At 47.5% G+C, this 24,213-nt stretch overlaps 2 protein-coding genes across 5 annotated transcripts in view; one reads left to right on the top strand and one right to left on the bottom strand.

Annotated features, from left to right (window-relative positions):
• KCTD3 (potassium channel tetramerization domain containing 3) overlaps positions 1–8,015 on the top strand; it is a 40,871-nt gene extending 32,856 nt beyond the window's left edge. For all 4 annotated transcript variants that reach the window (XM_070401431.1, XM_070401432.1, XM_070401430.1 and 1 more), the window contains exons 14-18: positions 1,670–1,825; positions 2,727–2,823; positions 4,278–4,462; positions 4,528–4,666; positions 5,968–8,015. In XM_070401431.1, the coding sequence (XP_070257532.1) occupies positions 1,670–1,825; positions 2,727–2,823; positions 4,278–4,462; positions 4,528–4,666; positions 5,968–6,526 (1,136 nt within the window). In that variant the 3' untranslated portion in view covers positions 6,527–8,015. The remainder of the gene's footprint in view (positions 1–1,669; positions 1,826–2,726; positions 2,824–4,277; positions 4,463–4,527; positions 4,667–5,967) is intronic.
• The window catches only part of USH2A (usherin), a 398,687-nt gene continuing 376,343 nt past the window's right edge, over positions 1,870–24,213 (bottom strand). Inside the window, 9 exon segments of the mRNA XM_070401429.1 lie at positions 1,870–1,889; positions 8,751–8,858; positions 10,622–10,840; positions 12,237–12,481; positions 14,880–14,963; positions 15,658–15,834; positions 16,980–17,188; positions 18,110–18,348; positions 20,975–21,184. Of these exon segments, the coding sequence (XP_070257530.1) occupies positions 8,769–8,858; positions 10,622–10,840; positions 12,237–12,481; positions 14,880–14,963; positions 15,658–15,834; positions 16,980–17,188; positions 18,110–18,348; positions 20,975–21,184 (1,473 nt within the window). The 3' untranslated portion in view covers positions 1,870–1,889; positions 8,751–8,768.

Raw genomic sequence — 24,213 nt, 5'->3', positions numbered from 1 at the left:
CGGGCCATTTGACCCTGTGAGAAAGACTGTTTTGCATGGCAGTGCTTAGAAATCTCAGCAGTAATTGCTCTTATTTTGATGGAGGTGATATTGTAGCATGTGCCAAAGAACTACATAGTAAAACTTGCATTTTAATATCCCCTATTTCATGTCGGTTTGAAATTTAAGTAAATTTGTCAAGAAAAATGTCCACCTTAGCCACAAATCTGGAGTACTTTATGTATGCAGTGCTCAGCTATGTTATTCTGCCACCTGGTGGACAATATGTGTAAAAAATATGCATATACTGGTATAAATGTAATGGCATTCTTTTTCCCATAGTGCAGTGGTTCTCAACCTTCCTAATGCCGCAACCCTTTAATACAGTTCCTCATGTTGTGGTGACCCCCAATTTCATTGTTACAAATTGAACATAATGAAAGCATAGTGATGAATCACAAAAACAATATGTAATTATATATGTGTTTTCCGATGGTCTTAGGCGACCCCTGTGAAAGGGTCGTTTGACCCCCAAAGGGGTCGCGACCCACAGGTTGAGAACCACTGCCATAATGTTTGTTTTTATGTCTTAATAGTATGAAGTTTTTAATTAACAAAATTGCCATAGTTGCTCATTTGAACCAAATAACAAAATTTGTCATAATTTTAAAGATTTTTAAAAATTTTTCTGAATCCTTGGGTTAATAGTGAAATCAGGATATTATTTCCCATGAAGCTGAATAAACAGCCTAGAACTAAATGTCTTTTTAATAGAAAGCTGGTATTGTGAGAATTGAGAATTTTGTTACCTAAGTAACATTTGTACATTTTTTATTTCTATTGCAATTAGCCAAAATTAAATTTCTTTCTAAAGTTTTAAAATGTGCAACTATGGCATTTTTCCAGTAAAAACCGTTGTATATCTACAGTTAATTTCAGATGTTTTCCTAGTATTTACTGATGAGTTCATAACTTATTGGTAATAACAAGTTTCTGAAATCATGTCAACTTAGTATACATTTTTATTAAGGTATGCCACAAAATTTACAGTAATTTAAAAATATAAGCCAAAAAGTATCATTATGTGTTCAGACCAAAGGGGGAAAAAGAGAGGCTACTTATTAGGATTATCTCAATATATGCCCACTTAATATTTATATGAAAAAGTAAATGAAGTTAGAGTATATTTTTAAATACATACTCTTACTTGATATAAAAATAGTTCTCAGCTTTATAGGGAATCTTAATTTTCCTCATGTAACTATCAGTGGGTTCCTAATAGCTTCTGACAAATGTCATTTGTGATGATACGTTTTCAGTCACTCCTGGTCTGTTTAATATCTGAGTAACATAAGGAGAAAGTTTCTGTGGTTTAAAAAACAAACTAGGCAACTTGTTTACTATCTTTTCTCTTACAAATACTTTTCTTTAACCTTTTCTACTCTATAGGCTACTTTTATGAGGGTCCGTAGATGCACTTACATACCTTACATGTGCAGAAGGGAAACCATATTCAGCTCTCTCAAATTAAGTATAATTTCAAGATAAACATGCCATTTGCCACTCCAAAAGATGTGCTATGATCTATTCAGTGGTGATCACAGTGAAAAAGTTAGTGTGTTTGTGAAAGTGTTTTGCTGGTGCTCTTACAGATCCGTGTTTACTAGCTCCTCGGTGTTCCTCCTCCTAGTCTGTGCAGATAACAATCACGTCCGGACATGGACGGTGACACGGTTCAGAGGCATGATCTCGACTCAGCCCGGCTCCACTCCTCTCGCCTCGTTCAAGATCCTGTCTCTGGAGGAGACGGAGAGTCCCGGCAGCTACTCCTCTGGGAACGACATCGGTGAGCGTTGTCGGCTTTCACGTCCCGTGTGGCCGGGGCAGAGTGTGTGAACAGCAGTAGAAACCTGCAAGTGAGATTTAAATTATGAAATCCATTTAAAACAAATTTAGCACATATCTCCAAACGCTAACCATTTTTGTTTATAATTAAAAGCCATGATGGTTATGCGAATTGGAGCACTTTATTTCTTTAATGAAGATGTAATTGTTCATCTCATTAGGTATGATTCACATAAGGTAATGTGTGAATTATATTGTGGTGTACATCATATACTTTTGTGAATAATACTTTATTATTTTAGATATTGAGTATGACGGGATAAGAGAATTAAAATATTACATTTAAGTTTTTTATGAAAACACTTTTATGTTAAGAATCTTTCTAAAATGGATGAGTCAATGATTTGCCTTGCCAAGTACAACCAAGTGAAAATAATTGAATCTTTTCATTAATTAGATAGGAAACCTTTGCAGGGAGCAACAGGCTTCTGATTCATTAAATTCTATTGAATGGGGTTGCACTTTATTTTTAAGATTTTGCATGTTGGCCCCCCCCCGCCCCCCCAAAGTCAGCACATAAAAGGAACTGGGCACATTCTCAAAGGTGGTGAGTGAAGGTGGAGCTTATGCGTCCCGGGTTCCCACGGGCACTGACCATGGACACTCCTAAGCGTATTCCTGCCTTCAGCTTCAACAGCCTCACTGCACAACAAACAGTTTTGAAACATGCATTTCTTAAAAATGTTTTAATGCAAGTTGAAGTCCTCGCATCATTGCATTTTGTCTCTTTGACGTGGAGTGCAAGGCCACATGGACAGGCGTGAAAAATCCTTTTTCCCCCCAGTATTAATGTTAAATGAAACCATTTAAACTTGCACTTCTTTTGGCATCGTCTGATCAAGGGCCCTTTGGAGAGCGAGATGATCAGCAGGTGTTCATCCAGAAAGTGGTCCCCATCACCAACAAGCTGTTCGTCAGGCTCTCCTCCACTGGGAAGAGGTGAGGCTGCTGGCGGGGTCCTGTCAGGACTCCTCCTGCTCAGACAACACGGTGTTGAATCGCTGATGAGCGTCCAGGCACACACACTGCCGAGAGGAGTCTGCCCACTCCCTGGCCTTGCTTTACCTTGGAACCAGGGCAGGATATCGAGTGCTTGTTCTCTAGGATTCACGTAAGATTTCCTGATGCTGGGCAGTTAGGAAGGACCAGTGACGGCAGAGCAAACAGGAGTGGGAGGGCGGGTTCTGGCGCTTCCTCTCACCAGCTGCCGACACTCACCCTCAGTTGCTTTGTTTTTCGGAGCCCCAGTTTCTTTATAAAAGAAGGTCCCCACCTTGTAGGGCGGCATGGGATCAAATGAGTCAGAGAGAGGACCCATCCGGTGGAGCCCTAACTAGTGTAGATGCTGGTGGAAGTCCGTTTCCTCTTCCTCGTCCATTTGACTGTTTTAAAAATGTTACCGCCTCAGACACATTGAGCTATAACATTTCTCTTCTTTAAAAACATAACATTTTTTTGCATGTCAAAATTCCTATTAGTACTTATTAAGAAAGTTATGGATACTCATATTAATGTTACTCTGCTTTTAATAATTTCTCGGTTATCCTTCAGCATATTATTTATAATTTCTTACTATTTTAATAAAATCTGAGATGATAAATTTTTTATCGAAGTTCATTGCATGAGTTGATTCTGGACAATTTTATGTACTAAATAAAGCCTATAAGATAAAGACAAAATTATTACCATGAGAAATGTTATAAATCACTCAGTGTTCTGTGCATATTTGAAGAAGCTGCCAAGTGTTTATTAAAACTGCTGTTGTAACAACCTGACAACATAGTATTTCATCTCCTTGTTCAGGTCTAACCTCCTCCCTCCTCTCTAGCTCACACAGTAGCAATGTGTTGTACCAACTACAGTTAGTTCATACCTGTTAACTTTACGATTCCAGAGGAAAAGCTACATTTATAAAAAAATAAGCAGAAATAGAACAGCAGCCCCTTAAGCAGCTAATGCGAAGCCTTCTGCTTACAGACAGCTCAGGCTCTGAGAGGTCAGAGTATCATCCTAATGGCGGGTGCTCGCAGGCCTCTCCCACTGCTGTATGTGTCTTCTGGTTTCAGATGTTTATAATTTACACATAAATCTTAAATGATTTCCAACATCTTTTCTAGTGAATGTCTATAACTTCCTTTGAAAGAACTGCTCATGTCTTACCAAGGGTCTTCCAAGATTGACTGAAATTATTTGCCTGGTTTCGATGACTTTTACTGCATTATTTTATAAGAACCTTTTCATGAGACTCAAAGAAACAAAGGTTAACTTTGATTCCTGTGACTTGCCTTGCCCCCTTTACATCTGTTTATGTGTGTGGTGTATTCACCTCTGACTCTGTGATTCAGATTTTGGAATTACTTTATCTGCAATGCTGTCTGTCCCGTCGCTTACAGAATATGTGAGATCCAAGCCGTGGACTGCACGACCATCTCCGCCTTCACCGTGCGGGAGTGCGAGGGCTCCAGCAGGATGGGCTCCCGGCCCCGGCGCTACCTGTTCACCGGCCACACCAACGGCAGCATCCAGATGTGGGACCTGACCACCGCCATGGACATGGTCAGCAAGAGCGAGGACAAGGGTAGGTTTCGTGGGAGACGGGGGAAGGGGCGCGCAGGCCTCGGTGTAATGCGTGTGCTTCCTCAGATGCAGGCGGCCCGACGGAGGAGGAGCTGCTGAAGCTGCTGGACCAGTGCGACCTGAGCACCTCCCGCTGCGCCACGCCCAGCATCAGCCCGGCCGCCTCCGTGGTGCAGCACAGCCGGCTCCGCGAGGCCAGCTCCAGGTGGGCGGCGCTGCTCTGGGGGGAACTCGTTCACAAAAGCCTGTTGTTTTAGCGACATTGCAAAGTAACACTTTACGTGCTATTCAGTTCAAAAAAACTTTCCTCACTAAATGTCTCACTGCATGCATCTGGTTCTTTGCATAGGAAGACATTTTTACCCTTTACCTTCTTTTGTGAATTTCTGCTCATTTGGGTGCCTGTTTTGTGATCGAGAATCATTCAAAAGGACATCAGAAAAGGCATCATCTGTGACTTTAGATAGTATGTGGCATTTTTGCTCCTGATCTTGACATTATGTAACTTATTCTCCTGAGGTGTAATTGACATACAGCACTATAGTAGTTACTGGTGTACAACGTAACGATTCAGAATTTGCATGCATTGTGTACTTTTAAGACAATGGCATATTATATCTTTTTAGTTAATGTATTTTTAAAAATCCAAATCTAAACTGAAGGCCCGATACTGAATTACGGTGGTTCTACCGTGGTTTCAAAGCCCCTTTCCCCAGCTTTTTCAGCTTTCCATCCAGAAACTTAGCTGGGGTTACAAGAACAGTCACGAGGGCTTGAAGTACAGCATAGGGAATGCAGTGGGACCTCGTTTCTCGAGCTTGATTTGTGAAAAGCGAATCATTTCTTCCTATTAGAAATAATCTATTCCAGACCCCCCAGTGATTCCCTCTTTTAAACTTTCTTCTATATAGTACATGTCTAATGAAGTGTTTAATCCATAAACGAACACTTTAAAAACAAAAAGGACATGAAAATTTAACAATTATAAGCAGCAACGAAAGCAAATCACAAATATTCACAGCACAGTATTCTGAGATTTTAGCTGAGGGAAACTGCTAAAATGCATATTTGTGCGTTCTCTCAATTACCTGAGGGATGCGAGGCCGATCCTACAGGTGTCAGCATGGACGGGTTGTCAGGGTGAGAAGCGAATTGTTCGAGAAACGAGGTTCCACTGTACAGTCAATACTGTAATAATCTCATCGTGTCAGATGGGTCCTAGACTTACGGGGGTCACGTTGTACATTACATAAAGCTCTGATCACTGTTGTACACCTGGAACTAATACATACTTTATGCCACTGTAATTGAAAACAGAATCCTGCTTCACTGACTACATCTGGGATATAGTTGCATGGGTAGTTTATACACATGCAATTTTATAAAGTACTTAAATGTATCTTTACAGACAGAAATAAGAACAAGAAGGTAGTGTCTTTACATATTTATGTAATGTGCGTACACTGTGGTTTAATTCCTGACCTGTGATTTCTAAACCTGTTCCAGCCTCCAGCTGCAGCAGCATGAGACCATCCACGAGGCAGCCACGTATGGCTCCATGCGGCCCTACCGGGAGAGCCCGCTGTTAGCCCGGGCACGGAGGACTGAGAGCTTCCACAGCTACCGCGACTTCCAGACCCTCAACCTGAACAGAAACCTGGAGCGCGCTGTGCCCGAAGACGCCACCTCGGGCCCCATCCAGGCGGAGGTGAAGCGGGCGGCGGGGGACTGTGCTGGGGCCGAGAGCAAGGCTCCTGGAGCCGAAACGAGAAGTGCGAGAGAGTCCGATGGTGGGTCGGAAGCACACAGAGCAGCCGACGCTGCCCCGGAACCCAAGAAGAGGGCGCCCGAGGATGACGGTGACAAGGGGGAGCTCCGCAAGAGAGGCGGGTTCGACGGAGGAGGGCTCCTGGGCAGGAAGAAAGGGCCCCACCTGGCCTCCTCGCCCAGCACCTCCGATGGAGGCACCGACTCGCCCGGGACCGCGTCCCCCTCTCCCACCAAGACCACGCCGTCCCCTCGGCACAAGAAGAGCGACTCCTCGGGGCAGGAGTACAGCCTGTGAGCTCACCCGGCAGGTAGGGTGTTGTTCATTCAGAGCAGGGGTGGGGAACCTCCTCCTGCCAAGGGCCCTTTGGCTATTTGACATTACGTGCAGGCCGTACGAATTACCAGCTTCAACGTGAGCCTGCTGCATGTGGTCAGACATGTAATGGCCTCGCCACCCATGGCCAGGCAGGGCCTTGTGCGGCCTGTGGGCCGGACGTTCCCCACCCCTGCTGTAGCTGGAAGTCCAACTCCTGGATCCAGTACACTAGCTTCTACACCAAAACTTGACAAAAACGTCGGACTTCACTTAGTATCTTTTTCACAGAGTGAGATGGAGTAACGAGAAAAAAACTAGAGCTCTTTTGACCTTTTTGAAGATTATTTTTAGGTTTACAAGCACGTTCAATTGATCATTTGTAAAGCTAGTCCAGGGAGCTCAGAAATACATGTAGGAACCACCCCACCTTAACCAGATGGCACCGTATAGGTGAGCCCCCCCTGAGAACATGGGAACCAACCGACCACATTCCTCACGTAGATGATGCCCGAGGCCTGCCTTGCAAGGTTGTCGTACATCACACGCCTTCTCTGCGTGGAACTTAGTCTCTCACCCTAATTGTGATTGCACAGTGTTTACCTGATACCTAATGAGGTGCTACGTGTGTGGAGAAATACCGTGTCATTCAAAACACTATTGATGTTGAACACCAGGCTGCCCTGGTGGCCGAGTCGCTGAGGGTACTTGTAAGTGTAGGTCTTATCTTAGCACGCATCACCAATAGTAAATGCCCAAAGTCCACTTCACCTTTCTTCCAAGTGGGAGCAGTTGTCTGTGTTTGAACAGATGGGATAAGGACAAAGCTATGAGCGCCCAGAAGGGAACACTACCAAGTGCGAGTCTGCCTCGTGTAGGAGCCACCGTGTTAATAATCCAAACTGTTAAATCAGAACGTGGCTACTTTGTTAATCAGTTAATTGCCACATGCCCAAAACAGAACCATCCCCGTTTCTTCCATATGCGCTGGGATATTTACGAATTTAAGTTACCATCGTTTTCTTTACAAACCCAGAGATGTCACTAACAAGTCTGATTTTAAAATTGGGCGACCAGAGTTGATATGCGAGGTCTGCGGCTATCCATGCGCATGGCGGGGGGGAGGTCCGCTGCTTGCGCCTATTAGATGCTTAGGAGACTACAGCTCTGAAATTTTTGTCAAAGGTCTGGGCTGCTGCAAAAAAGTTATTTTGAATATATTTTAAATTGTAAGAATAAAAGATAATTTTTTGTATTTTTTTTTCCATGTGATTGGAATGACTTTCAAGTATCTGCAAATAGGGTAATTGTGAAGCATTAAGCATTTATTGGTGAAAAATGTATATATTCTCATTCCAGGAAATAAGTGAGTAAAATTGAATAAATGCTTTAAAGTTTACCATATTGCCAGTGGTTTCACAACCGTTCTCCTGTATTTATTTATCAAGTCAAATAAAAATGGTGAAGACTACCTGTGTTTTCAGTTGTTTTAGGAACAGCTGTTTAAAGTGTAACTACATTTGTCCATGTCTTCTTCCCATAACAAAGAAAGGAGGCGAGAGGGAGAACTTAATACGTATGAAAGTAACTTACGTTGCCAGTGAAGCACAAGGTCGGCATTACTACGGGCTGTAACTAACTGTCCCATCTTTCTCGTCAGTCACATAAAAAGTTGGTTGGGAAAGTGAGAAAATGTACAAAGTTGAGCACTTCACACAGCCTTTTGCAAGAGTGAAAGGCCCTGGGAACAGACCCTTCTAACTGATGCTGGGGCAGGTGGGGAATGTCCCTGAACAGTGTAACAGGTACAAACCCTTCCCGAGGGTGTGGCCTCTGGATAACCCCGCTGGGCTGTTCCTTACAGGGTCGTGGGACCCGCAGGGACATGCTCTCGGAATCACTTCGCCCTGAGACTGACTTCTCTCACTGGTAACAGCCCTGCGCCCACTGATGGTTTTACCTGTGGTCTCTCTGCCAGAGCCAGGGCCAGGTGAAAGGTGGAGTTTTCAGCTTCCTCACAATGAGTTTTCGTGTGCTCGGCACCCTTTGTTTCAGACACCAGAACCACCCCCTCTCCTAGACCTCTGCTAGGGGGACCGTCCTCATGTCGTTCAGGGATGACAGATGACAAGCCGCGGCTCTGCCTCTGGTGTGTCAGGGAGACGGCGCGGGAATGGGGCGTGCAGCCACCCCCAGGCTCACTCACGGTTTGCAGGCGGCGGCCCTACAGGTGGGTGTCAGTGAAGGTGGTGTGCTCCTTGGTCACGGAGCTGAAGCCCTTGATGGCGTTCATCAGGTCCTCCTCGTCCAGGTACTGGAAAGAAACCATCCCGTTAGGTCAGGCTCGCTGCGCAGCGCCCGCCACCCAGGGCAGTTCTAATCCCCGACGCTCCACTGAGGTGTGGTTGGAGCCCTCCTTGCCTTAAACTCAACGGGAAGCATCAGGTCACACGCACAGGTGAGCTACACACTAAGCCAATGTATGTGTCATGGAGGAGCACATTGTGCCGCACCTTCACCTTCCTAAGCCTGTTTTCTGGTCAGCAACGTGGAGACAATATATACAAGGGGTGGGCAAGTAAGAACATTTTAAAAATGGAGTACTTACGCAGCCTTTATGTATGTGTGTATACATATGTATGCATGTGTATGTATACACACACACACACATACATACGTATTTGAGATTTAGTTCAAAATGCAAGCGGAAGAGCCGGAACACAAGCTCTAGGGCTCCCTGCTCCCCACTCCCACTGCCTTTGTATACGGAGTAGGTTCAGGAATATCAATCATAAGGAAAGTTAATGCGCCACCTACTGGCATCTCCGGAGCAGTCCCGGCACTGCTGGGCATGCTGCCTGCTCCTAGCCCTGGACAGCAGGCACAAATGGCCCCTCGTGGGATAGTGGAGCTATGTGGCTCTGCAGCCACAGGATGTTTCTTAGGTCCCAGTTCATGAAAAAAGGACTCTGTGCCCTCGGGTGAGGACACGGGCACCTGAGCCCTCGCTGTGCTGCGCTGAGCCACCCGAAACCGCCAGCGTGCATGTGCATCCGACATGAGACTGGTCCAATGATTCCTGCCACTTAGAAACTTTAGATCTGAGATGGAACCGTGGAACTTGGTCCTGTTAGCATCAAGGAAATCCTTGATTTAAAAAAGCCTATCACACACACACACACACACACACACACACACACACAGCCTATCACATGCCCAGCCAACGTGGCTCAGTGGCTGAGCATCGACCTATGAACCAGGAGGTCACGGTTTGATTCCCGGTCAGGGCGCATGCCAGGGTTGTGGGCTCGATCCCCAGTGGGGGGCTTGCAGGAGGCAGCCAATCAATGATTCTCATCATTGATGTTTCTCTCTCCCTCTCTGAAATCAAAAAATACATATTTTTAAATGCCTATCACACATCATCATGCCCAATAAGGCCCACTGTGTGTTTTATCTTGTCACTGTGATTGGAACCTGGAGTCTGGGAACTTGCTTTAAGAGTCTCCCTTAGTTAAGAAGGGCTTCAAGGAAGCCAGCAACTCTTGGGGTGAAGGAATAGAACTTGGGGAGAAGGAAAGGGGAGAGCAGGAGCAGAGGGTGGGAGAAATGCCGGTGGCGAATTCTGCCGTGGAGGGGAGTGCGAGGGAAGCCCTTAGCTGGCTCTGTTTATTACCTACTGTCCCCAGGACCGTCCTGCCAGCAGACACCTAGGGAGTCAGCACAAGTAAGTTTGCCGGGCGGTACAAACTGGGGATTTGTTCATTCCAGTCACTGGGGGCTCATGGCAAACAGAGCCAATTAGGTTTCCAGTCCTTTCTACCATGTATGTCTCTTCACTTACTCATGAGTTTATTTTTTGAGCTCTATTGTGTGCTAACAAAACAAGACGACTTTTCTACCCTGCTCGTCCAACAGTCACAGCGACACCAGTGAGCTGTTGGGTGAAGGGTCGGAGGGGTGCCCTGTGCCGGGTGAGGCGGGAGGCAGCCCTCAGCAGGGGCAGGAGGCCCCAGCAGATGCAGGAGGACATCCCGCTCGGGTGCTGAGCGAAGGCTCCGGGAGAAACGCACTCACCAGGCCGCTGTCGTGGCCCATGACGGTCTCCCACAGCGCGTCGTCCACCAGGACCTTCTTGTCGTGCAGGTCCAGCAGCTGGCTGACGCTGCGGTGCAGGGAGCCCTGGGAGGCCTGGCTGAGCTGGCTCTGGCTCGGGATCCGGAGGACAGAGATGCTGTGGTTGCTCCTGAGGCTCACGCGGGCCCCAGACCGCGGGATCTTGGTGTCGGCCAATCCCTGCAGAGGAAGTTGCCCTGATCAGTGGAATGCCCCAAGCAGCCCCCTCCCATGGCCCCACTAAGGAAGCACGTTCATACTGCACTTAAAGTGTGCAGCTTGGCCCCGGCTGGTGTGGCTCCGTGGATAGAGCATCAATCAGCCTGTGAACTCAAGGCTCCCAGGTTCGATTCTGGTCAAGCGCACGTCCCTCAGTTGCAGGCTCCTCCCCAGCCCGGGCCCTGGTCGGGGTGCGTGCAGGAAGCAACCAATTGGTGTGTTTTTCTCACATCAATGTTTCTGTCTTCCCCTCCCTTTTACACTCTCCCAAAAAATCAATGGGAAAATATCTTCGGGTGAGGATTAAAAAAAAAAAGGTGGATTGGACTTCTTCCTCCCTTTCTTCTCATCCTGTATCTACATCTTTCCCCTTGTTATAGACTCCAGCCTCGGAAATAAAACAGGTCTGATACTAATATCAGGAACACAAAGGGACTCGAAGACCTAGAACCTGATGAGGCCCCAGAATGCGCTGTAAGGCAGTCTAGCTGCTCCTAAACATGGGCGGGCTCTGAGTTACCCCTCATGTCAACATGCCACCCAGGGGCCATGCACCCACGCAGCACACGGAGGGAGCTACCTCGAAGTGCATGGTATAGCTCTTGAGGGTGACATTGCTGCACGCGTCCGATACATCAGCCACGGAGTCAAACTGGGGACAGACGGGGAGGCGGCGGTCAGCGCTGGCGGCACAATCTTAGTGCCTCTCCAGTGACAGCCGAGCACGCTCACACCCCACTGCCATCCTGAGATGCGCATGCACCAGGACACACACACCTGCACACGCTGCATCCCGCGCCAGCCACACAGCACCGGCCTCCCAGGGACCCTGCCCTTCCCAGTCCCCAATACGCCTGCTCCTTGGGCACAGCAGCCTCGTTAGGGGCTCCCCCACTGCTCCCTGCTGTGTCCCTGGGAAAAGGAGACCCGGGAGGCGGACAAGGCTACTGTTCGCTCATTGCCACCTTTTAAAGTGTTGAAACTCGCCCTAGTCAGTGTGGCTCAGTAGATAGAGCACCCGCCCATGGACTGAAGGGTCCCGAGTTCGATTCCAATCAGGGGCATGTACCTCGGGTGCAGGCTCAATCCCTGTGTGGGAGGCAAACTATCAATGTGTCTCTCTCACATCTATGTTTCTCTGTCTCTCTCCTCCACTCTCTCTAAAAATCAATGGAGAAAATATCCTCGGGTGAGGATTCAACAACAAAAAGAATGCTCTAGAGTTAGGCTCCCAGCCCTCACGCTCAGGCAGACACAACTACCACCCAGCCACTGGTTACGAGGCCCCAGGAACATGTCCCTCTAAAAGGCGAGCCTTCTGGTCTGGGCCTGGGAAGCGGGCGGCCTTCAGACAAACCATGTGGGTCTCCCCCGGGGGATAGACACTCAGTGGGGACGTCCTCTTGGGCGCGGGAACCAGGGGCGGCCTCTCCCGGATGAACGGCTCCTTGTGGATCTTCCTCTGCAGAATCAGGGACAGGAAGATGGCCAGCAAGATGAGGCCCAGGACGGCCATCAGCGCGATGAACCACAGCTCGTCGTAGAACTCGGTGCCTCTGCTCCCCGACCCCTTCTTCCCTCCGGGCGTGGTCAGCACCAGGCCTGCAGGACCGGGGAGAGGCGGGAGGTCATTCCGGGCGGCGGGTCTGCCATCTCCTGCCCCGTGTTGGGCAGGAAATGGGGAGGGAGTTTGAAGGGATGTGACTTAGTGACCTGAAGTCCACTTCTGACAGCTCCGTGGCGACGAGAGTCCCTGTGCCTCAGGGGCTCTGCTCCCGCACATCTAAGATGAAGAGGGTGTCAGAAGTCCCCTCATTAGGAACCAATGTGTGTTGTTTGATGACAATAAAACCGCCACCTTGGCTGTGCCCTCAGAGAGCCGGGTTGCCTGTCTGCGTGGTGCAGGGCCACAGCCCCAGAAGTTGATCTGACGGGCCCAGTGGACCCCTTGCCTGAGAGGACTCGGGGAATGCAGGGCAGCCTGCCGGAGGGAAGCCTGGGAAAGGAAAGGGCCCTCGGAGCCGCAGGAGGGAAGGGAGCCCGGCCTGGCCTTCCTGCTGGGAGGCTGCCTCCAGGCAAGAGGACGGCAGCAGCGAACAAGCTGCATCATGAAAATGAGACCTGACTGTTCACGCTGGTCGGACAATACATCTCAGAATTTTCTGTGACTCTGCACAGTCCTCGGAGTTCCTCTCCTCATCAGGGGAACCTTTCTTTTCAAAATTACCTTTCATTTTGAGGGACTCGACCCATCAGTGGCTGTGCTCAATGTGGGGACCTGGTCCACTGGGATGGGCTTGCTTACAGGGCAGGTGCCTAGCCCGGCTGGTGTGGCTCAGTGGTTGAGTGTTGACCTATGAACCAGGAGGTCAGGGTTCAATTCCTGGTCATGGCACATGCTTGGGTTGTGGGCTCAATCCACAGTGTGGGGCGTGCAGGAGGCAGCCGATCCATGATTCTCATTATTGATGTTTCTATCTCTCTCCCTTTCTCTCCCTTCCTCTCTGATAGCAATTTTAAAAATATATACATATACATACACATACACATACACATACACATACACATATACACATACACATATACACATATATGTATATATAAAGAGCAGGTACCTGGGCCCTCCGCTTCCGAGTCTGTGCCAGGGGCCCGGGAAACTATATAACAGACAAGCACAGTGAGGTGACTCTTATTTTCACTTAAATTTGAGAACCATTGCTAAAAAACAATAAAAGTACGGGGCCAACGGAAAAACCACGTTCAAGTTCTCAGGCACGAGCCTGAGGAGCACCCGGGGTGAGTTCTGGGGTCCCTCAGGCCTCCGTCTGTCCACTTTAGACACTGGGTTGCTGAATATACCAGCTGAGGTCGGCTCCAGGCTCTGCTGCTCCGTGAAAGGAGACAGGCTATGTGGGGAACTGTGTTCGGTGCTCACAGAAGTTTACGGGCATCCAGACATGAAACGTCTGGGAAAATGAACTGATTTTATTGCTTCACATACTAAAACCACCCTTGATAACAATCTGAATGGTCACCTGAGTTTCAGATTAATAGGACATGTTTATTAAGAGAAAAGCCAACTATGTATGTATGCAAACCTGACATGACAGTACTGACTGGACTGCAGAACAGGGTATCCGTCCAATTCCTGCTAATGGAAAAGGTTGGGCACCTCTCTAACGTGCCCTTGGAAACTGTCAAGTTTCACAGATGTTTGATTCAAAGATTGTGGGTAGAACTCAATTTAAAAGATGTTCCAGCCCTAGCTGGTTTGACTCAGTGGATAGAGAGTCAGCCTGCAGACTGAAGGGTTCTGGGTTCAATTCCAGTCAAGGGCACCTGCCTGGGTTGCAGGCTTGATCCCCAGTAGCGGGCGTGCAAGAGGCAGCGGATCAATGATTCTCTCTCATCATTGATGTTTCTATCTCTCCCTCTCCTTTCCTCTCTGAAATCAATAAAAATATACATTTAAAAATAAAAATAAATAAAAGATGTTCCAAAATGTTGCAATTCTCTCTCTTCGGCTACATTACTTGGTATTGATGGTTGATCACCATCTTTCACAGAGGACACAAGACAGAAATTTCCCCAAAGCACCAGTTTAGGTTCGGAATCTGGAACATTGCCACTGTGATCAGCACGGATTGGCACCGGAGCCTTTCTCTTCCTCTGATCTCTTCCCTGTGACTTTCTCTACAAATCACTGTCTCAGGGGAACAAGGGCGTATACACAGCTCTTTCCCTGCAGGGTCTGCGTAGAAGGGAAGCTAAGCCATCTCTCTCTCTCTACCTATAAGTCAACAAGTTGGCATCTGAAGAGTCTATCTAACTGCTTGCCTCATGTCCGTTCCAGGAGGACTTTAGAAGATTCCTTTGACCCTTCACACAATTCCTTCCAAGCATCTATGGTAACATATCAGCTCATGTGTGTAAACACCCGCATGTTTCTTTAGGAAAAGGAGCAGGCGGTGCCCTAGACGTGATGCGAGGCAGGGCTTACCGAGGCCCGTGGAGGGGTCGTACTGGATCAGAGGCGTCTTGACGCTTCCTTCCTCCGTGGTGCACGTGACCTGGAAAAGGAAGGCTGGACAGAAGGTAAGGGGCTCGGTCATCCACACCCACAAGCAGGGGGCGCACTCTTAGAAGAACAATGCATCACAGCAGGAAAACGTCGGAAAGCAGAATCCCAGGGCAATGGTGAGGTTTCACCCAATACGCAACCTATTTCTAACTGTATAATTATGGAGCTACAATTAGTGCACTAATAGCATATGTGTGTGTGTGTGTGTGTGTGTGTGTAACAGAACTAGGGAAGTTTAGAGCTTATATAGCAAAGTAAAAGAATTACCACGGTCTGGCCTATGTGGCTCAGTGATTGACCGTCGATCTACGGACCAGGAGGTCACTGTTCAATTCCTGCTCAGGGCACATGGTCGGGTTGCGAGGTTGATCCCCGGTAGGGGGTGTGCAGGAGGCAGCCCATCAGTGTTTCTCTCTCATCATTGATGTTTCTATCTCTCTATCACTCTCCCTTCCTCTCTGAAATCAGTAACAATTAAAAAAAGAATTATCAGAGGAGAAAGGATGGTACACAATGTATCTTGTTCTGCATATGGTCTGCACCTGTTCCTTTAAAACTTACAGGTGTAAGTTCTCATGAAGGGACCCAAAGTTGAAGTGGCCGCTGAGGCCCTGCTGGCCACGGTTCAGAGAGACCATCTCGTGACGCTAGGGCCCCGAGCGCCTTCCACACTGAGGTACAGAAGCCCGACACTCACTGCGGTCCCCAGTCCTCGGTATGTAGAGGGTGGTGTCCAGGCCACGGTACACGCGCTGGCCCCCGTCGGTCAGCACGAACTCCTTCAGCGGGCCGTGCAGGAGGAAGGAGTCGGCCCAGCTGACACACACCACAGTCAAGTTGCTGGTCACTGAGAACGGGGCTTGGTACTGAGGGGCTGTGGGAGACAAATCTGGATGTTAGCAAAATGATGACCTCCGACTGTGTGTGTACCTTTAAAAAAAAAAAAAATATATATATATATATATATATATATATATATATGAGCAATAAATTGCTTTTCGCATTGCCGGAGTTCTTTCTATGATCCTCAGTGTTTAATAAAGCTGGCGCTGGAGGAGAAAAGACCACCAGTGAGAACATGTGTGCAATGCTTTCTCAGCAAAACTGCACCTGCTTTCCCCCCAAAAAATCAATGGAGAGTAGTGTTTTATGAAAGAAAACCATTAACATACAATGGTTCTGCTCACCAACATAACCCTGCAGCTCATCTTTTGTTGCTTTTCCCCTCTTTTAACAGGCAAAGGATCCTTAATACTAGTAACTACAGTAGATAGCCATTTTCATAGCAAATCAATATTTATTGCTACAAAGCCCCAAGGACTAGATGAAGTTTATATATATATATATATATATATATATATATATATATATACACACACACACACATATATATATATATGTATACACACACACACACACACACACACCAAACTGCTTAGATGGTGAATTATGTCCAATTGGCACCCACTTATTTTTAGCACTTTTTCTTGAACTGTTTGTTTGTTTTCTAAGAGTGTTAAAGGGCCTTGCAAACAGCAATGTGACTGTAATAATTCATGGCCCGGCTGGTCACTCGGGAGCGTGGTACATTACAATCTCCATGTTATTTAGTGCAAGAGGCACGCTTTTTTGTTGTTAATTCTCACCCGAGGATGTTTTCTCATTTATTTTTAGAGAGAGTGAAAGGGAGGAGGAGAGACAGAGAGAGACATCGATGTGAGAGAGACACGTGCCCGGACAGGGCCAAGAATCAAGCTTGTAACCCAGGTACATGCCCTTGATCGGAATCGAACCAGGAACCCTTCAGTCCTTGGGCCGATGCTCTAGCCACTGAGCCACCCGGCTAGGGGACGAGGCATGCTTTTTCACAGGCACCTTCACTGCCGTCTCAGTAGCAGCCCATGAAACGGGACCTCCACGCAAACCCTTTCATAAAACTGGTTTTCCCTGCCCTCATGACGCACCTCGCCCACTGCCCTCTTACTGTCTCTGGTGATGGTGGCGGCCGCTGCTACTCACGCTCTCTCTGGGTGGTGAAGCGGGTCCACTTGGAGGCCGTGCTGCCTGCCTGGTTGTGGGCCAGGACGCGCAGCCTGTAGGTGGTATAAGGCTGGAGCCCCCGCAGGCTGGCACTGGGCCCCGGGCCCCTGTACTGCGTCTCTGTCTGGCTGGGGGTGCAGGGAGCATCTGTGTGCGGAGGGCAAGCCCTGTGCAGCTGGAGCTCGTAGCTGGAAGAAGGACAAACACGTCAGGAGAAAACGGGGCACAGAATCAGTGTAACTCTCTTATAAAACTGTTTTGTTTTCCTTGAACTACAAGCTCTTGAAAATTGCCATTCATGGGAAAAGCTCAGACCCACTTTATTTTGTTGTGTGTGTGTGTTTTAATTGATTTCAGAGAGAGAGGAAGGGAGAGGGAGAGAGAATCATTCATTGGCTGCCTCCTGCACGGCCTCTACTGGGGATCGAGCCCACAAACCCGGCATGTACCCTGATTGGGAATCGAACCGTGACCTCCTGGTTCACGGGCTCACACTCCACCACTGAACCGCGCCGGCCGGGGGCGGACCCACTTTATTGAGCTGGCGGAAGTGAGCAGCAGGAATGATGAGGGCAGTCACACATGGACACACCTGCCGTCCGCCCAGCGGCTGGTCATCCTGGGCAGAGTGAGACCTTTCTCTCTTTTCAGAGGAGACTGAGAACACGGCTCTCCTTTGTGGAAAATGAAAAAAGATCTTGTTTCCTCCCGACTGTTCTGAGCGAAATAACTTCTTTGTTCTTTCAAACAACGGTTCATTTCAATGTTTTAAATAAGACTGAGGAAATTCTGAGTTAACCACAGAACTGGGTGTCCCAGCAGAAGCTACAGAATGGATCACTCGAGAACCACGAGGGAGGAGGCGCAAATTCCTCCAGTGAGTGCGAACGCGGGCCAGGCAGCATCTCTCTTAAAGACAAGTTTGTGGCTCTCCTTTAGATCCTTAGTTGAATTATGACTGAAACGCTTTGCAGGGGACATGACCACTGAAACCAGCAAATATGGCCCATTGGCTAGATGCCGCTAGAGGCATCTGCTCGGGGGAGAGCTGGGTATGTCGGCAAGCAGGCCTTATTTGGGCTGATTCGTCCCTCTGGCTGGCCGATTACCTTTGGATGATGCCATTGGGGAAGAGGGGGGGACTCCACAGGCAGGAGGCTGTCCTGGAGGCCAGCGCCTGGATGAGAGGGGAGGCCACCCCGGCGGGCGGAGCAGGGCGCGTCCTCAGCTCCGCCGTGGGCCCCCTGCTGCAGCAGTTGAAGCAGGTGCAGGCCTCCACGCCAACGGAGTAGGTGGTGAAGGGCTGCAGGCCGCGGAGGGTCTGCTGGGCGGCCGGGCCTTCAGACAGCTGCGGACAGAGAAGCTGATGAGGCTGGGCCCAGGCCTCAGTGACAGATCTGACAGATCTGCATCCCGCACCCCACCTCCTAGGACTGGAGCACCATGCCAGGCAGCCTGGGAGGTGCACTGTGGATGTGGCTAGTACTTGCCCCCAAGGAATTACCAACCCGTTGGACAGGCATGACTGAAACAGGCTAAAAATAATGATTTCCGAGATAGAAGTTAGAGGTAACAGGACAGAAAACACAAGGCATACACTGTCTATTACCATAGAAAGATATTAGAAAATGGCACAAAACGCACAAAATATGGATCAAATTCTGCAACCCTTGGAATGAAGCCTTTAAAAACAACAACAAAGTCTATATTTGAATTATACTCCTAGTCAGCACTCGCCAAGCCCATGTTCTGCCATTGTTATTTGCATGTAATTTTTGGGTTGAATAGACCCTCAAATCCATGATTGAGTTGGGTATGTAGGAGCTTGAAATATATATATACTTGATATGTTTGCATAGTTTACATATTGCATATTTTATATATTATATACATATTTAAGAGTTTGATAGTCCATCTTTTTCTCTGAGGGTGGTGGCTATATGAAATATCATAGTCTTTTTCTCCATTATGCTTGCTACATTATAAACTTTTTGGCTTATTTGGAGCAATTTTTTTTTTTTTTTTTTTTACCTCATTGTGGTTTTATTAAGTACTCGTTGGAACAGAAGCCATCAGAAACTGGAAACTAGTTTTCACACTGACATACACAACATATAATTAAGAAGAGCTGTATGTTATTGCAGAAAATTGTGTATAATGCACTCCAAATATAAATTATTTTACTTCATTAATATTATCATTTGTAAGTATAGATAATCAAGGGTTGATTGTATTTACATCATCTATATTTATTGACTATGAAGCCCTGTAGAAAATATGCTAATTTCCCTTTAACATGCAATAGGAGACTGCCTTGCATCTGAGAGTTAGCTGGTGAAATTGTGTTTCAGTATCTGCCACTCTGGCCTCGGGGGACTTCTCCACTCTTGCCCAAATTGTTCCCTAAATTGGTCTAAGTAGTTTAGGATGAGATCCTGGGATCTGCACAATTTCTCTATGGGGTCTGTGCGAACAAAACGCTATAATCTGTCCTTATTCCTGAGAAAGGTAGGCGTGACCGAGAAAAGAGACTTCCTCCCATGGGCTCAGCCTCCCATGTGAATAATGGAGCTGGTCTTCTTTCTCTGTTGTTGTTAATCCTCACCTGAGGATATGTTGATTTTTAGAGAGAGTGGGAGGGAGGGGGAGAGACAGAGTGAGAGAAACACGGATGTGAGAGAGACACAATGATTGGCTGCCTCCCATACTCGCCCTGACGGGATTGGGCCTGCAACCGAGGTACATGCCCTTGACCGGAATCGAATGTGTGACCCTGCAGTCTGCGGCCGACGCTCTATCCATTGAGCCAGAGCAGCTGGGGCAGGAGCTGGCCTTCTTGACTGGGGTGGCCCTTCCAGCCAGTGGCTCGTGGGGCACGTCTCCCCGATGGGCCCCAGATGTGTCCATACACAGACCGTGGCTCTAGAGCTTTGTGGAGTGAGCCACTCTGCAGTCCCTGCCAAGGCGCTAGAACTTTCTTGAAGTCGCTAACAGAAAGATGAATTTCCTGGGTGCTGTCAGAGACCTTGGAGCACCACAATGAGGATTCCAAGGACGTTCTTTGCTCTAGTTGTGTTGTTTTTTTTCTTTTTCATAGTAACACTGACACCACCTCCAGTGGCCACCTGTCTGCCCCTCACTATAGACACTACTATGTGAAGCGCTTGACGGGCGTTTTCTAACTAAAATAATTTGATTTTAGTATCCCTGAAGTCTTAGGATTCTCACAACAACCCTGGAGTTTTGAATACCACCTTCAGCAAGTCCTTCCCTGGGCACTTCTGTATTTTCTGTGTGTGTCCTAATGCTCACTGCTATTTCTTCTCAAAGGGATCATTGCACCACTAAGCTCACCACCGGGCCACTGAGAACAGACAGTAAGAAAGAAGGAGCAAGGAGAAGATAAAGTAAGGGCATCACGGTTTATTTTATTTTTTTAAATATATTTTATTGATTTTAGAGAGAAAGGGAGGGAGATATAGAAACATCAATGATGAGAGAGAATCATTGATCGGCTGCCTCCTGCACATCCCCCACTGGGGATCAAGCCCACAGCCCAGGCATGTGCCCTTGGCTGGAATCGAACCCGGGACCCTTCAGTCTGCAGGCCGACACTCTATCCATTGAGCCAAACCAGCCAGGGCCATGGTTTATTTCTTAAAAAATAAATAGCTCAGCTGGCATGGCTCAGTGGTTGAGCATCGACCTATGAACCAGGAGGTCTCGGTTCGATTCCCAGTCAGAGCACATGTCCCGGTTTCAGGCTTGATCCCCAGTAGGGGTTGTGCAGGAGGCAGCCGGTCAATGATTCTTTCTCCTCATCGATGTTTCTATCTCTCTCTCCCTCCCTCCCTTCCTCTCTGAAGTCAATAAAAAGAAAGAAAGGAAGTCAGGAAGTCAGGAAGTCAGGAAGGAAGGAAGGAAGGAAGGAAGGGAGGGAGGGAGGGAGGGAGGGAGGGGACTCCATTACTCACCACCAGCTCTGCCCCACCAGTGCTGTTGGAGAAGAGCCTGTAGAGGCTGACAATGCCATTGGGCTTCCCAGGGGCGCTGATGTTGACCACAGCTTGGGTAGAAGACACGGCGTGGAACCTGGGGGCCCCGAGACCTTCTGGGGGGGCAGGTCCCGTTTTACACCGCGTCCAGCTACTGGGGGCTTTCCCTGCTGAATTCACTGCCCAGACCTTCAAAGAGAAATCATTGAGACCAGTCAACAGCACGATAACCTCAGGCTGAAAGAACACAGTTGGCAACCCAAAGCGACCGAACACAACAGAACGAGATACACTTGGATCTTTCAACTCTGTGACCGCAAAGGAGGTTGGGTCCTTCCTCTTTGTTTTGCCTTTGCCCCTGAGAACACAGAGGGGCTCGCTGGGGAGCCCCGATTTCGGAATGTAGTGGCTGATTTGAGCTCGATGGAAAACTGCTCCTCTCTGGGCGGGAGGTGGCGGGATTTTTGTCAGCTTCTGCAAACTGGACGGCTCTGCAGACTCCTTAAAACTCAGCAATTCTTAAACACTGTCCCCACCAAATCTGCATGGAAATTAGATTTTCCTTTCATCAAGGAGGGAATCAACATATGGAAGGATGTATAATCTTATTTATCAAGAACTATTTGTATAATTAAGCACGAATATCCTAAAAGGTTGCCTTGGGTCATCATTTGCATGAGTAAGTAATTTGTAGAATGTCAGGTACAATAGACAGAGTAGATGGATGTGTGAGTGTATAGGGTTAAATTAGGCCCAATAACAGCCAACTACACAGTGATCAATCAGAATGATAGATCTAAATGACAATACGAGAAGACTGTCTGCGTGTTTAGGAGTACCAGTATTCCTTAGTAAGCTTTCATCTTGAGCAGTCTAACTTCAGGAATTTTTTTTCTCATTTGGTGTCTTTTTTCCCTTTATCTATCTATCTATCTATCTATCTATCTATCTATCTATCAATCATCTACCTACCTACCTATCCACCCATCCACCTGCCTACCCATCCATCCATTCATCCACCCACCCACTTATCCATCCAAACTTGCCCTGAGCTTTTAAAGACGCATCGGGAAAGCTGGTTTGATTCTACAGTCCACACTTTCTAGGTGTGCTGTGTCAAAAAAACAAACAAACATGTGCAGAACTTTCCAAATCTGAGACATTTAGGGAAAAAAAACCTGTAGGAGAGAACTTTGCATGGAGAATTTAGTTTTGTTTTTGTTTGTTTTGCTTTGGCATCAATAATATCTTTAAGAGAATAAACATTGGAGAGGTTTTTAGGAGTTCGGCCAACTCCCATGAGTGTTTCCACACATTTTTAAGGAGGTGGATTCCTTTGCAAAAGTAAAACTCCTGATGTGGAAACGCTCTTGGATGGCTGTCACACGCAATTCTGCAGCCCCTTGCTGATGGGATGACTAACCTACTTACATATCGGAACTTGCTCTTTTCAGAGTTCTGATACAGTCTCTCATCATTTGCATGATAATTACCTACATTTTATACACTCTACAATTTACAACGCACTTGGACATACGCTAGCTGACTTAGCCCTCCCAACAGAACCGGGTAGGGTGGCTGGATAATGTATCATTAGCCCATTTTACAGGTGAGGAAATTGAGGTTCTCTTGCTCAAAGTGACAGAAGTTACAAGAGCTGAAACTAGAATTCTGCTCTCTGATAAACGCTCTTTCCAATATATTGTGTGTTTGATTCTGTATGTCATCCATACGCATAAGTGAATTACATGGAATCAAGAAAGTTAAATAACTGGTCCATAGACAAACACCTGTGATTCTGGATTAAAATCTCTTAACTGGCAAGGATGGAGAGAGGTGCCCAGGTTGGATTAGAGGCTGGAGGTTGGCTTTGAAAGGCACAGGGAAGTACAGAGAAGGAAACCCAGCAATGGGAAAGCCAGGCCTCCTGGAAACGCAAGTCCAGGTCAAAACACCACTATAACGTCCAGCTGGCGTGGCTCAGTGCTTGAGCTTCGACCTATGAACCAGGAGGTCACAGTCGATTCTCGGTCCCATGCGGGAGTTGTGGGCTCCATCCCTGGGGGGGTGGGGTGGGGGGGGGACATGCAGGAAGCAGCTGACCAATGATTCTCTCTCATCATTGATGTTTCTATCTCTCTCTCCCTCTCCCTTCCTCGCTGAAATCAATAATAATATATTTAAAAAAGAAAAGAAAAACCACTGCAGCTGCTTTTACAATCCCTTCTGAATGGGCCAAGGTCAGTCTGAGAGGGGAAGTTAGGGAGGAGGTCAGAGTCCAGGACTGATAAGAAAGTCCCCGACTGCTCAGTCTGCTCCAGACCAACCCCTTTCACTGCAAATACCTTCCTATGGGTGGGGCGAGGGGCATTTTTTATTACACAAGGAGCAAAAAAAAAAACTTTTAAAGAATATAAACTTTTAAAGAATATATGCAAAATAAGGAGCATATACTGATACCAACTTCTTTGCTAAGAGTAGGGCTTTGGCTGGTGATCTAAGGGCACACAGAACTTTAGCGGGGGTCGCAATGGCTGGGGAAACATGAGGAGAATAGAGTAGGTGTAATAAAATACAGTGTCAGCAAGTTGTCCATTGGTTACTGGGCACCGATAAGAGAGAGCAGAAGTGCAGGTCTGAGGGGGAACAGGGATGGCTCCTAGAAAGTGCTTAGCAGGGGGCTGGCCCAGGCTTGGCTCACTTACTTTGCTTTCCTTTTTGATGTAGATTTAGGGCCACAGAAACCAGGAGGACTTTGTGATCCTGGTGCTGCCAGGGGCTAACCCTCATGGCTTCCTGAACTCTGACTGGGGGGGTCCTACTTCCAAATGGGATTTAACCCTTGGTATTTTAAAGCTACTTTGAGTCTCAACATGATCGTTTTGCTGTATTTCTTTAGAAATAGTCTCTTCTAAAAACGAGGCAATAGAAAACTCCCCACCCCTAACTGGGAACGGATGAAGGAGCTAGTGCCTTTGTCTTTCAGGAGAGACCTTCATAATACAGTGCTCTTTTTCCCCCCTAGTCTTTCTTTTCAGTATTCAATCAATTTGAGATCAAAATAGCATTCATATAAATCAACATGCTTATGCAAAGCAGGATCAGCTATTCACAGGAGCCACTCTGAAAATGAAAGCAGTTACGAGGAGGGGAAAGCCGGCCGAGATAATGAGCATTACGGATTCCAGGAGACTTGAACCACAAGGCAGTGTTCCTGT

The sequence above is a fragment of the Myotis yumanensis genome, unplaced genomic scaffold (assembly GCF_028538775.1).
Source record: "Myotis yumanensis isolate MYYU_CA2020_CCGP unplaced genomic scaffold, mMyoYum1.0.hap1 SCAF_22, whole genome shotgun sequence".
Classification (NCBI taxonomy): domain Eukaryota; kingdom Metazoa; phylum Chordata; class Mammalia; order Chiroptera; family Vespertilionidae; genus Myotis; species Myotis yumanensis.
This window is presented reverse-complemented; position numbering and strand designations above follow the sequence as displayed.